Source organism: Erpetoichthys calabaricus, chromosome 8, assembly GCF_900747795.2.
Source record: "Erpetoichthys calabaricus chromosome 8, fErpCal1.3, whole genome shotgun sequence".
In the NCBI taxonomy this organism is placed as follows: Eukaryota; Metazoa; Chordata; class Cladistia; order Polypteriformes; family Polypteridae; genus Erpetoichthys; species Erpetoichthys calabaricus.
The window spans coordinates 89,444,295-89,458,082 of NC_041401.2; the positions used below are offsets into that span (position 1 = coordinate 89,444,295).

The following is a 13,788-nucleotide window of genomic DNA, read 5'->3' on the forward strand; positions in this document are numbered from 1 at the left end:
GGCTTATTAGATCATTTTGTTTGCCAGACATTTTGGAAAAACTATATAAAAATCACCTGGGAATGTGGTTGGATTGCTTTATAGATCTTTATTTTTAAATATGCCTGTTCTTTAACACTTCTTTGGTACTCCTGCTGTCTTTGTTCAGGACTATTTCCTATATAATTTTCTTTTCAGCAGTATTGTGTTTAGGAGGTAGTTATGTAAGGAGGCTGTGTTAGTATTGGGGTGAGACAAGCTTTTGCAAGATAAGCATAGTTCTGCCATTAGTTTCCATTTTTTTTCAGGCCAGCATTAGGGTGTAGTTGTGTATTACACTACAAGCTGTTCCTTCGTATTGTCTCCTTGATGCTACATTTCAATGTGGCATTTTAATGTGTGATGAATTCATCAATTTTCAGAGCTCACTTTGTCAAGATCAGGGTGACAAGGTACCACAGCCCACCCTGGCAGCATCAAATGTTATTCCACAAAGCAACAGCCAATTCTATAGTGGTTTTACATGCCAAGATCTACAAATAATATGTACATTATTGGCATGTGAGAAGAATCTGGAGTAGCTAAAGAATGCCCACAGGGACATGTGAAGAATATGTAAGTGCCACAAAGTGAAGGTGTGGGAATGGAACTCCTATCCCCACAGCTGTGATGTAGCAGTAATAACCACTACACTGCCTTGGTACCCACCAATAATGCATGCTCAGTTGGCTATACCCCTAAAATAGATAAGGGGGGGGGGTAAAACAATAGATGAATGGATTTACATGTTAATATACTGTAATTTTTCCTGTTATTTTCAGTATCATTGCTATTTTTCCTAGATTTTTTTGTCAATATTTTATTATAAGTTACTATGTGTTTTGTATAAGCCAATGTTTGCAGCAATGGTGCTTGTATCATGCTCATGGATATAATTTGTTTCAATTCCATTAGGACATAGAGACACTGACAGAAAACAAAATGTTTTCTGTGTTAATATTTGTTTGGAAACCTTTGGCTTTGCAGTATTTGTTTAACTTTAATATTTTGGTTTCAATACATGTGTCTATTCAACGCACCGCCTTTGAATTGACTTGAGACAAACACAAAGCAAGGGAGAGACCAAACAGTAACAGGTATTACTCAGAACAATCATTACAATGACAATATAAAATTAAAAGGCTGAAAAGATCCAACTTACCATCTAATTGGCGTTCATTTAAATACTCAGGGTTGGAAACTAGAAAAGAAAAAACATGTCTGTTAAAACTAGGTGCTGGAGAGCATAAGTGAAGACCACACTGTATTGCTGGTAAGGCCTGACTTCAATTTATGAAAGAACCAAGCAACAGTGGCTTTATGTGTTAATGTTTTGATTGAAAGTTTTCTAACACTTTCTGTTATGCACTTATTTTCACAATGTGCACTGGTAGAAGCCTAAACCAGTACCTCAACATTGAATCAAGTGGTGTCTGCCATGAGCACCTTTTTGGGGACTATGCCACTGACTTTTGGAATTAGACTGTGTTTTTCCACACTGAATCACAGTGTCACTAGCTTTGTAATATGGTATGTCATTTCCAATTCAAGACTGTAGGAAATGGCTTTACACTTGGAACTATGGGTTATACATAACTGGCAAATAGCAACACATGATTTACTGCTAAAGTATAAAGTCATCCATATCATTAAAAAGATAAATGCCTATGCATTCCTAAAATCGAATGGCTGCTGCTTGACCTCTTTATCTATTATCACCTTGGCATACAGGTGGTGGGCTGCTCCACTGGGAAGGATGTCCTGGGATGCACCTTAAGACAGATTCTCCCACCAGCTGATAACCATTGTAACATGAAAATCTCAGCATCTCTCCAGGCTGGTAGAACCTTTTTTCTGTAGTCTGAATGCTGAATGATGGGGCGCCTGGATTGTGGCACGGCTCATAAACCTCTGCTGAAGACACCAAAAAGATGCAAGTTAGATGGGTAAATCAAGAATGACCTCAGCCTTTGGTTCTTAAACATCAAAAGTGGCAGCACTTCAGTACAAGTCAGAAATCAACTCTGGACAGAACTAAGTCCAATTTAAGATTACCCTCACACAAATAAACATACAAATGTAACCTAATACCGTGGCAATTTAAAGAAATGAATGCATCAAATGTGAATGTTTGTGAGGTGTGGGAGGAAATTACGGGCACCTGAAGAAAACCCACACAACAAATAAAATGAGCCAATTTAATGGAGCTGGTGAGCAAGCTCTGGTCTCAGGAAGTGTGAAGCGGCAGCACAAACTGCTGTGCCATTCTTCTGCTCAATATAAATTGAATGTCTACAGACTATATCTGACAAACATTATTAGCTGTAACATAATGAAAACTATCATAGTACTTAATCTATGCTTAGAAGGGTCAATAATTATTTGCTAGTAACATTTCTTGGGAGTACATACACAATAGAAATAAAGAGCTTGATTTAATCAGTGCTAATTAAAATACACTTCGGCTGTTTTAATTGTAGGCCTTAACTTTGTGCTGTCTCTGCCACTAGGGGGTGCCAATACACCACATTTCAAATTGCACGTAGTACAGAACCAATGGGCTGTACAATACTGCAAATTTCAATGTATTCATTAAAAGTGTCTCACCTCTGCATGATGGGATACACGGTGGGTAGCCAAAAGTGAGGCGCTGGCATGTTTTTGGTATGCTAGGCTTTTACCTTGAGGTGAAAACTATATACATATTTCATAAAAAGAAGATCACTGAGAAGCAGGGCATAGGTCTCTGCTCATTCATTTCCTAAATTGTAAGTGCAATTACAACCCCATAGCAAATCCTTCTAACCAGAACACAACATTACTGCAATACAAGGCAGAAAAAATGTCATCCCCGAAATGTAGAAACATGATCACTATATTATCTGCCAACTAAGCTCAGAAACATTGAAGAATGTCTACTGTTGGTATCTGCTTACTGATAGAGATATGAGTCAAAGTATGATCTGGACTCATGCCTGGCTACTGGGTTCAAGGAGTAAAATAGCAGAGCCTGGAACTAAATGAGAGAAGGGTTTTAAAAGAATTAATACACTGTATATATAGTTTATGTTGTGCTATCAAAAATTTGGGGATGTTTATTTCCTAAAATGATTTAAGTGCATAATAGGTGAATGCCGAGAAATATGCAGTCCTGCAAGGAGACAAGAGATGTATGGCATGATCTGCTACCCAATAATACATGTATAGGCTGGCGAAAGTCTGAAGAACATGCCAATGCCAATAAACGAATATAAAACAGTGGCAAAAAGAAACAAAAGCGAAATTAGAGGGGGCAGCTGGTACGACATTCCACATTCACAATCCGCTTCTGTCCTATGTGCAGATTCAAATGCTGCCATTAACGTTTCTGTACAAAAGTCTCTGCTACTTTCTACTTCTGCTCTTTCCCAAGAAATGGACACAAAACATGTGCTGCTACTCACGGGAGCACTTGGGTAGTCTCTCACTCCATTTGGGGCTTCCTGCATCTCGGCTGTAGCAGGTTAGCAGGCTGTTCCCTGACAATGCATAGCCCTTATTGCAGATGTACTGAACTGTGGTCCCCGCAGTCAATTTGGGGTTGGACATCACTCTTCGGCTATGGTCCACTTCACCGGGGTCTGGACAGGTGGTCACTTTACACAAAAAAAAAGAGGAATGAAAGGATAAAAGTTACCGGGCCGATCCTCGTGTCTTCTTCAGGCTTGTGGTAAATTGTAAGCAGTGGGGGGAGCTGTTGCCTTTCCTTTACTCACTGTAGCCAAGACATGTTTGCTTGTTGCTGCTTGTTTTAATGCTGTAATTAGCTGTTCCCAAATGAGCTACGGATCTCTATTAAGGTTTTGATTGTGCACGCCTGCTGTTAAATGCAGTGTGACCATTGTTTGGGCATAATTACTCTGGTTAGAAAAACACTTTAAGATTTCATAGAAAAATATAAGACCAGCCTCTACTCTCGATCCTGTGACTGGAAACCAGCACCCACAAGCACTAGTACACAGTTCTCTCACATTCCACTTGGTTTGCTCCTTACAAAAAACAACCTTTTCTGTTTAGAAGAGTTAAAGAACTGGAAATATGGTTTGGCACAGAAATGGCTGGGGGTTCTGGCAGCAATGCTATTCCTTCACTGAGGGGTAGTAGCAAACACAAATCTGTATCTGCTAAAGGACAGTAAAGTCTCTTGAGCCAATCAGGGGACAGATACACCAGCTATAGCACTTTTAACTGGGACATCTGTTCAAACATTACCAAAATCCATTACTTTTCTTGGGGTAAGCTCAACAACTTGGTCAACACAATAGCACAAGGCACCAATCGGAAGAAGGCACACACAAACTAGTCAATTTATTTTGCCATTGCACCCAGGCACTTACTGTCTACACTCTGGGGGGAAGCCACAGCCCCTGCTTCTTGGAACAGAGTCAAGAGTGATTAAGTTTGATTGCAATGATTTTGTATTTACAGTACATAGCTCTCCATAGAAAATATGCTAGTGGTCTATAGGGTGCTATACTGTACTGAAAATGGGTTTGGGATGGTTAGCAGGAATATCATAAGGTGGACATTCTAAAGCAGCTCAAAAGCCAGAGAGAAGAGGTCTTATTAAAAGGCTTGGCTTAGTGGCCACTGCATTAGGTTATAAACCAGAAAATTGCTGGTCTTAAATTCCCAGATGCCCTAATGCCACTTTACCTGCAAGAAACTCAAATAAAATTGTGTGAAAATGTTTTAAGTTTAGACCATTGTCTTTAAAAGCAACAGATAAATAAAAAGTTGAACTAGGACCCTGACACCTTTTGAAACATACCATAGTATCCTTAATGAGCACAAAAGGTTTAGGCCTAATCTAAAATCTCACCTTAAAGCCTGAAACCAGATCATACTCTAGTGCAGGGGTGTCAAACTCCAGGCCTGGAGGGCCACAGTGTCTTCAGGTTTTCATTCTAACCTTTTTCATAATAAGTGACCAGTTTTCACTGCTAATTAACTTCTTTTCTTTAGCCCTGTTTTTAAGGATTACCCTGAATTGATTCTTTTCTTCATTAAATGACAGCCAAACAGAAATTAGACGTGAAATGAGCCATCAGATTATCATTTAAACTGGGAATTCAAACTCCAACCAATTTCACTTCAACCAGTTTCTTAATGAGATGCTGATTGTTGCTGTTAATTGAACCCGTCATTTAATTCCATGGCTTGTTGCCGCTCTCATTCTGCTGCAGCAGACATTTCCAAAACTGTTGATTTGCTGTTTTACTGAGACCTTCACTTCTCTTTATTTTCAGATATTGCGTGATGGGCACAGGTTAGCTGGTCATGTGGCTGCTTGTTTTGTGTCTCATTATTGTTTGACTGCTAATTAAGGACAAAGAAACAACTAAGGGGTCTGAGTCACATCAACTTAAAAGGCAAAAGAAGTTAATTAGCAGCAAAAACTGGTCAATAATTAAGGAGATGGTTAGAATGAAAACCTGCAGCCACTGCAGCCCTCCAGGACTGGAGTTCGACACCCCTGCTCTAGTGCCATTCTGGCTCAGCGGCAATGGTGTACCGTCTTTTGACCTGGGCTTTGGATACCTCTTATTGGTAATACTCACACTTAACTTTATATTCTCTATCATCCAACAAAGCACAAGCAGCTAAAAATGTGAACCGTATATATTAAGATTATATTGTTTTAAATTAGAAAATTGGTGAAGCCCTTTGACTAGCAAGATGACCTACAGTATATAGACACACACACATACACAACCTGAATTGGATGAGCCAAAGCTTATTTTTGCAATAAGGAGTACAAGGCCTAATTTCATCCAATATATATCACCATCCTGTCACAAAGCACCCACATATACTCACTTTGGAAGGCATTAGCCAGTTATCCAGGTGGCATTTATTTGAACTGTTTCACTTGGGCTAAATCTTTAATCTTCTCAGGGCATGTTTGTATAAACATGAAGCCCAGGATCCAATCACAGCCAGATTAATAAGCATGCTGCTGTTCCACCCAAGATATAAACCACATACACTATATTGGCAGAAGTAATGAATACCCCTCCAAATCAATGAATTCAGGTGTTCCAATCACTTCCATGGCCAATGGTGTATAAAATCAAGCAGCTAGGCATGCAGACTTCTACGACATTTTGTGAAAGAATGGGTCATTTTCTGGAGCTCAGTAAATTCAATTGTGGTACTGTGATAGGAGGCCACCTGTGCAATAAGTCCATTCATGAAATTTCCTAGCTACTAAATATTCCACGGTCAACTGTTAGTGGTATTATAACAAAGTGGAAGCCATTGGGAACAACAGCAACTCAGCCATGAAGTGGTAAGCCATGTAAAATCACAGAGTGGGGACAGCACATGCTGAGGCACACGGAGTGCAGAAGTCGCCAACTTTCTGCAGAGTCAATAACTACAGACCTCCAAAAGCTGAAGACAAGTGCGTAGAGAGCTTCATTAAATGGGTTTCCATGGCTGAGCAGCTGCATCCAAGACTTACATCACCAAGTGCAATGCAAAGCGTCAGATGCAGTGGTGGAAAACACACCACCAGTGGACTCTAGAGCAGTGGACACGTGTCCTCTGGAGTGACGAATCTGGCAATCTGATGGACAAGTCTGGGTTTGGCGGTTGCCAGGAGAATGGTGCATGCCTGACTGCATTGTGCCAAGTATAAAGTTTGGTGGAGATGGGATTATGGTGTGGGGTTGTTTTTCAGGGATTGGGCTTGGCCCCTTAGTTCCAATGAAAGGAACTCTTAATATTTCAGCATACAAAGCCATTTTGAACAATTTCATGCTCCCAACTTTGTGGGAACAGTTTGGGGATGCCCTTTCCTGTTCCAACATGACTGCACACCAGTGCACAAAGCAAGGTCTATAAAGAGTTGGATGAGCAAGTCTGGTGTGGAGGAACTTGACTGGCCTGCACAGAGTCCTGACCTCAACCCAACAGAACACCTTTGGGATGAATTAGAGCAGAGACCAACATCTTTTCGTCCAACATCAGCGCCTGACCTCACAAATGCTCTCCTGGAAGAATGGTCAAAAATTCCCATAAACACACTCCTAAACCTTGTGGAAAGCCTTCCCAGAAGAGTTGAAGCTGTTATAGCTGCAAAGGTTGGGCCTACTCCTTATTAAAGCGTATGTATTAAGAATGGGATGTTATTAAAATTCATGTGTGTAAAGGCAGGCGTACCAATACTTTTGGCAATATAGTGTATTTAAATCAGAATAAGGCTTTGCATTAAATTGTAAAACTGCACATTTATAATGTCATGGCCAAGTCTACATTGCTGGCCACCTTGTATTTTGACAGACATCTGGAGGACAGACAACCTGAAGAAAGTCTTTGAAGTTCATAAATTGGATGTCACCTAACGGACAATGAAATTAGATGCACAAACCATTTGTCCATCCTTTTGCTGAACTTGTTTTTATATTAATGCATTATGTCGAGCTTGACATTAAGCATGGATTAGATGGGACAGTACAGTAATGGACAGTTCAATGCAAACAAAATTCAGAACATGGCACACTCCCTCACAATGGGCCAGTTTTTGAGCAATTTTTCTGCGAGACAGAACTAAATACACATTCAGACCCAACACTGACCATCGTGTGATTCAAACACATGTCCTTGAAGCAGACCACTGCACCATTATGATGCAGGCTCTTTAAACAGAACTATAATAATCATTCCTTCTAAAAGCACTAAAATCTGTCCACTACACCATTTTCATAGACTTGTTTTCAGCTAGGGGTCAACACAAACAGCTGCAGGCTCCCAGTTAGTACTGATGATTATAAAATTCAGGGTTTAAAGAATGGGCAGCTCTACATCAAAAACTAGAAAAATGACACCAAAGAGCCAAAATGGAGAAAGAGGAGCTCCCGTCATCACAAACGCCATGTTGGGAGGATTTGAGTACTGTGAAATGAGAGTGACTCTTTGCTGCCATTTCAATAAACAGAGTTGCTTTTTTTAAAGATCATTTCAATTAACAACTGTGGCATGACAAAGCTGTTCTCTTAGGACCATGTCTCTACCAGCACTACTCTAACAGAAGGCAATTTTTTGCTACACATATTTCACTGCATGCAGAGTGATACTGCAAATGCAGTGATTTCACATTCCATTCCTCTTTTGAAACAGGCAAGATTTGTATAAACTTTACAGTGGAATACCTTAGAAAGAATGAGGTTGTGCTTCTCGAAGGTCACTAAATTTGTAATTTCAACATTATTAAGGTTACAGGACAGGCAGAGTCAGTTCAATGATGCAGTATTCATGATTGACTCATTGTAAAGACACATTGCTTCTTACCATTCAGATTTGCACGTCTCGAAGCTATCTCTTCTTTGGAGTAACCTAATCTAATTTTAGGGTTGTGCACTACCCTTAAATGATTGCAGCTTATTCCATATTAACCTTTTTTTCGATACTGGACAGGTAATCAGGATGACAGGATGTGCACTGGGAAATGGCAGTGACTCTGCTATGACAATATGCAGAGGGTTTTATTTTAAAAAGATCAGTGGACACCTGTGGGATCCAGCAGCACCGACAGAGAAGACCTAACTCAACGTATTCACCTCTGATGTCACTGAGAAAAAGCGGTGCACAAATGAGAGATTACGAAGTGCTCCTATTATTAGAGCTCCCCATGCCCAATCATTCACTGCTGGATAAACAGCTTTTTCCACTAAACGTTTGTGACAAACCAGTATCTGTCTTGCCAGGGACCAACACCAAATGGCACAGCCTCAACAGCAGAGGTGCTCATGAAGTGGCAGCAAGTGAGAAAGGTTTGGAAATTCAACCCAGGTCTCTATAGATGTGGGGCTGTACCCCTCTGCTTGCCAAGTCCAGTACACAAAACCAGACCAGGAGCCTACGCGACACAAGCTTTGTACCAGCGATTTCTGCCTGATCTGCTAGTAGCAGAACAATTGGCTACTGAGTGATACACCACAGTAAATTCTTTCATCAACCGTGAGTGCAACCTGAGATGAAAGCAGACAGCACCATCTTTCCATCAGCATAGTGGGTGGTGAAAGTGCGTGATGAATGCAGGAGACAATGCAGGAACCGCATTTACTTAGAAGGCTGTTCTTCCTGAAACAGTAACTAAAAAGTCAGCTAGCATTTCAATTAAACAATTATGGTGAGCTCGTACATCACCTGCATGTCTCCACCAGCACCGCTCAAACTGAAGACTCTTCCTTTGGTAAAAGGGCCCACTCTACATATTTCTATGCATATTAAGTGATACTACAAAAGTGGTAATTTCACATGCTATTCCTCTTTTGCAACAAATAAACTGAAGATGCTTATTTATGGCGGAATACCTTAAAGGAATGGAAATGTGCTACTCAAAGGTTGCTAAAATTGTAATTGTCAACATTTTTAAGTTATAGGGCAGACAAAATCAGTCCAATGAAACAATGTTCATGACTGGATCCTGTGAAAGGCACACTGTTCTGACATGCAGGGTTTAAAACTATCCCATCTTTGGAGTAACCTAATCTGATTATGCAGTACAAATGATCACAGCTTAACCTGTATTAAACTTTAAGAGACCTAAGGTCATCTCGCTATCCCATAGCACTGCAATGCAACCCTCAGTGAATTCAAATATACACTGAGAAAATTAAAGTTGACTGGCAGCTACAGTACATCACAGCCCTAGAGTTTCATTCTTGTTCTGTGCTCGAGTCTCCTTACACATTTCCATGACACTCAGGTTAAATGGTGACAATAAACTGAGTATGTCCTCTAATGGACTGCTACCCTGTACACGGTTAGTTCCTACCATGTACCTGATGCTCATTAAATGGTGCCAGTGACTGGATAATTGTAAAAGTCAGTTTACAGCATGAATGGTTTGATTAACATATCATCTTTCCCTCTTTGTCATACTCATTGTTTAATTGATCTAAATCATTAGTTTAATTCATTTTTTTGCTGTTCAATTGTTAATCTTTTTAAATACCCATTAAAGTAACTCTTCCTATTCAATCAAGTATATTACTGAATCATAAAATGAAGTTTATGTGTTTGTGCTAAGGCTTTTGGCATTCATGAATGAATATCGATTTATATAACGTTGTCCTTAAGGGAAAATTATGTTTCGCCACATTTTCTAGGAACGAGTTCCAGACGGCAGTTGAAGATCTAGTTATGAATAAAAGCCTGGCAGTTCTAGCAGTTTACACTATGGTTATGTTCCAACTCTGAATTATATTTTAGAAATAGTTGTTTCAGATATTTATATTCTGCATCGACATTTTCTCCTTCACTCCAGCTTTATCTGATTAAGAGTTTTGTTCATTGCATCAGCATTTACTCCTAAATGATAGCAATGAGGGAACGGTATGGGTACTGCTTTTTTAGAGTAAATACACTGTATAACACTTCTCTGGGCTGCTTGCAGAATTGTTACTTTTATTCCATGCATCATAAATAACTTTGAATACTCTGTTTAGCTTGAAAAGTTAAATGAAAGATGAAGAGGCAAACATTCTGCCTTACAACCTCTGGGACCTGTTTTTCTTTTTCTTTCTGAAGTTATTTAAAGGACAGGCTCAGTTATGGGACGCACTCTGGAGCCCCTGGAGGAGGTAGCAAAGGAGAGAATGAAAACAAAATTGAGTGCCATTATGAACGACACTGCACATCCTCTGACACACTAACATTGTGGACAGAAGTGTGCCAAGAAACACTACTGGGGGTCCTTTATACCAAAAACAATACGTCTGCATAATTCCTTACTGTGACTGGGACAGCCAAGTCAAAAGTTTTTATTCTTTTTGTGGCAAATTGAGGTCTTCGGCTGATTGCCTTTTTAAATAAATAATTGCCGCACTCATGGCTTTAAGGAGAGGGTGTGGTAGTGTGGTGGGAGTGGTTCTTGGGTGCAATGCGGCGCAGGAGTTTCATCACTTAACTGCATAGGTGCAGAGTCACTCATGGCCGTAATTGATGCCAAGAACTGCTAATCGCCACACTTGTGCCACGTCCCCACATAAAAATGAGAAGTGCGAGTGCGAGTGGAGGGAAGAAAAAAGAGAGTAAATGTAACGAAAAGTTCAGAGGTTCAGATGTGGCTGAAGAGCAGTTTCAGGCAGGACAATACGGCCATCTAAACAGGGAACGCAGAATGAACATTGGCCCTGTGAAGGAGCGTAGGTTGTGGTGCTGTAGGGGCTGGTTCACCCCACTGATTAATGGTGTAGAGTGGGGTGAGCATGGCTGATGACCTCCCCAGGAATCCGAGGTACAACTGGGAGAGCGTGAAGGATGACGGGAGGAGTGCTGACCTTGGATGGTCTGGCTGTGCTGTGTGGGGGCAGCCAAGACAGGGGTCGCGTGACGAAGATTGTGGCTGCTGAGTCTCCGCCGGCTGCCCGAGTTATGGGTCAGCTGGGGAGAAGGAGGTGGGCTGGGATCATCCGTGAATGAGGAGCCAGTGACTGTGTTTTTAACCTCTGTTTTTAAAGGATTTATTTATTGGGATTTTATCCACCACCTGCTTTTATGGCTTATTTATTTATGGACTATTTTTGAATCACGGCACTGTTTATTTGGACACTGTTTTGTTTTGATTCATTTTTAATAAATGCACTGAACACTTTTTACACCCTCCCTTTACTCCATATGTGATTTGTCCCCATCTGTCAGCTCATTCAGTTACACTATCGACAGTATCGGGGTTCGAGAAGCTCCTAAATGGGAAGAGGGAGCATCGGAGTAGGACCAGCACTGTCACACTTTTTCATTTTTCTTCCTTTTTAGTCATTCTGATGTGTGTTCAGACCACAGTGTGTGTAGATATATCAATTTATGTATTTATTTATTTAAAGAGACCCTGTAAAAAGAAGGGGCAAAAAAAGTTCAGTCTGTCTGTCTTTAATTTCTGACTGGTCGCTCTCCGCATGTAGAGTTTGTATATTCTGCTCATGTCTGTACTCTGGTTTCCTTTTACATCCATAAGATGACTCTGAGTATATGGACAGTAGGGGAGTGTAAGTATTCTTTATGGTGTAGTGGACAACACAATGGACTTTAAACTGTTTGTACAAGTTCAATTCCCATCACTGACACTGTTTGACCCTGAACAAGTCACTTATCTGCATTCCAACTGTAAAAAAATCCAGTAAGAGAACACAGTAGATGAGACAGGGGAAGTCACTTGTCTAATTCCACAACAGTCTGGACATTTTTGATCCAGCCTAACTGCAAAAACCAGACTCCCCACCCTCTGCCCCCTTCACCTTCTACCATTCTCATCACACCCACTGTTTAAAAGGGTCCTTATTTCCATCACACTATCTTTAAAAAAACTAGAGGAAAAGATGACCATTTTTTCTTTCTGGTGCTCTACAAACATGACAATCCAAGAATGTCCATAGCTTGCTCAGAGACAACTCCATCTTAGAAACTTGGAGAAAGATGTGGTCTGACTCACGTCCTCTTCTAAATTTTCCTCCCTTGAGGTACCAATGAAGACTCTGGTACCTTCTTGTAACTCCTCTCCAACCCAATCCACACCCTAACCAAATCTCCCTTCTTGCTTTTGCTTATTGGTATTATGAAGTGCAGGATGTGTCACATGTATGTACAGTATGCAACACCAGCACCACCTTCTCCGATAATCTCCCTACAATTTAAACAAAAAATGAGGATTATCTCTTCTGGGATACCAACCCTTCATCTTATCTGTAGTGTGTTTTAAAATATATAAACAGTTATACTGTATCATCAGCTTTTGAGTTCCCTTGGACAAAGGCGTCAGTCAAATAAACATTATTTGGTCTTTATGCTTCATGTCTGATGCCATTGGGAATGGCTCCAGTTCCCTGCAATCCTGTACTTGAAAAAGTGGATTCAGAAAATGGATGTCATGAATGACGTTAAGTGAGGCTAGATGATTTAGTACCATCCTGAACCACCTTCTTGCTTAAATGGGACCATCTAAATTAAGTGTCTGATTACATTTTTAAAGGGACACATGTACAGAGGTCATTCAAATGAGCTGACTCTTTACCATATACAGTACCTTTAATAAATTAGGACTCTCATTATGCAATTGACAGCTCATATTTTAATGGCTAGAGTATCAAACCTTGCGATTTTAATGCAGTGAGATCATTTCTTACTGGACTGGACCCAGCAAACCAGATCCATTACATCATTCCCCTCTGGCATCATTCTCAATGTACTCATTCTCTTGCTCACAATTAGAAATGTGTGCAGTACAGGATTAAAAAGGACTGCATACATTTTTACCTTTCATCTCAATGCGTTGAGAGGCTTCTTCCAATCACAAACCACATACATGGGTTATTTAATCTGTGCCACATCGTGAGAGATGTGGTGTTGCTCCACTGCAACCGAAAGGTTACTGGCTACACTAAAACAAATTAAAAGCTGTGATGTCCTTCTATGGTGCGTGTAAGGTGAATAATGTATGTTTGGTTGAGTGTAGCCTGAGGTAGGCAGGCTTTGATCTTTTGCCATTGTTAACCTCACTTTGTTTATGTGATACACAAACCAGCACATTAATATTATTATTGCCTGGAGGCTGCAGCACAGATCTGAAGATTATTAGCCAAGAAGTCGATGAACAGAAGTACTGTTGTGTCATGGAGAAACCACCATGCCTTGTCCACAGAGGATTCTGGGGAAAGTTATTAATGGGATTTATTATAACTTACCAATATGGTATAGGCATAACAATTTGTAACAATAGACAGGCAA

The 13,788-nt window shown here is 40.3% G+C and overlaps 1 protein-coding gene across 1 annotated transcript in view; it reads right to left on the reverse strand.

The window, feature by feature from the left end:
• The window catches only part of sez6b (seizure related 6 homolog b), a 592,309-nt gene that overhangs the window by 28,722 nt on the left and 549,799 nt on the right, over nucleotides 1-13,788 (reverse strand). Inside the window, 3 exon segments of the mRNA XM_051930231.1 lie at nucleotides 1,181-1,219; nucleotides 1,738-1,932; nucleotides 3,462-3,653. Of these exon segments, the coding sequence (XP_051786191.1) occupies nucleotides 1,181-1,219; nucleotides 1,738-1,932; nucleotides 3,462-3,653 (426 nt within the window).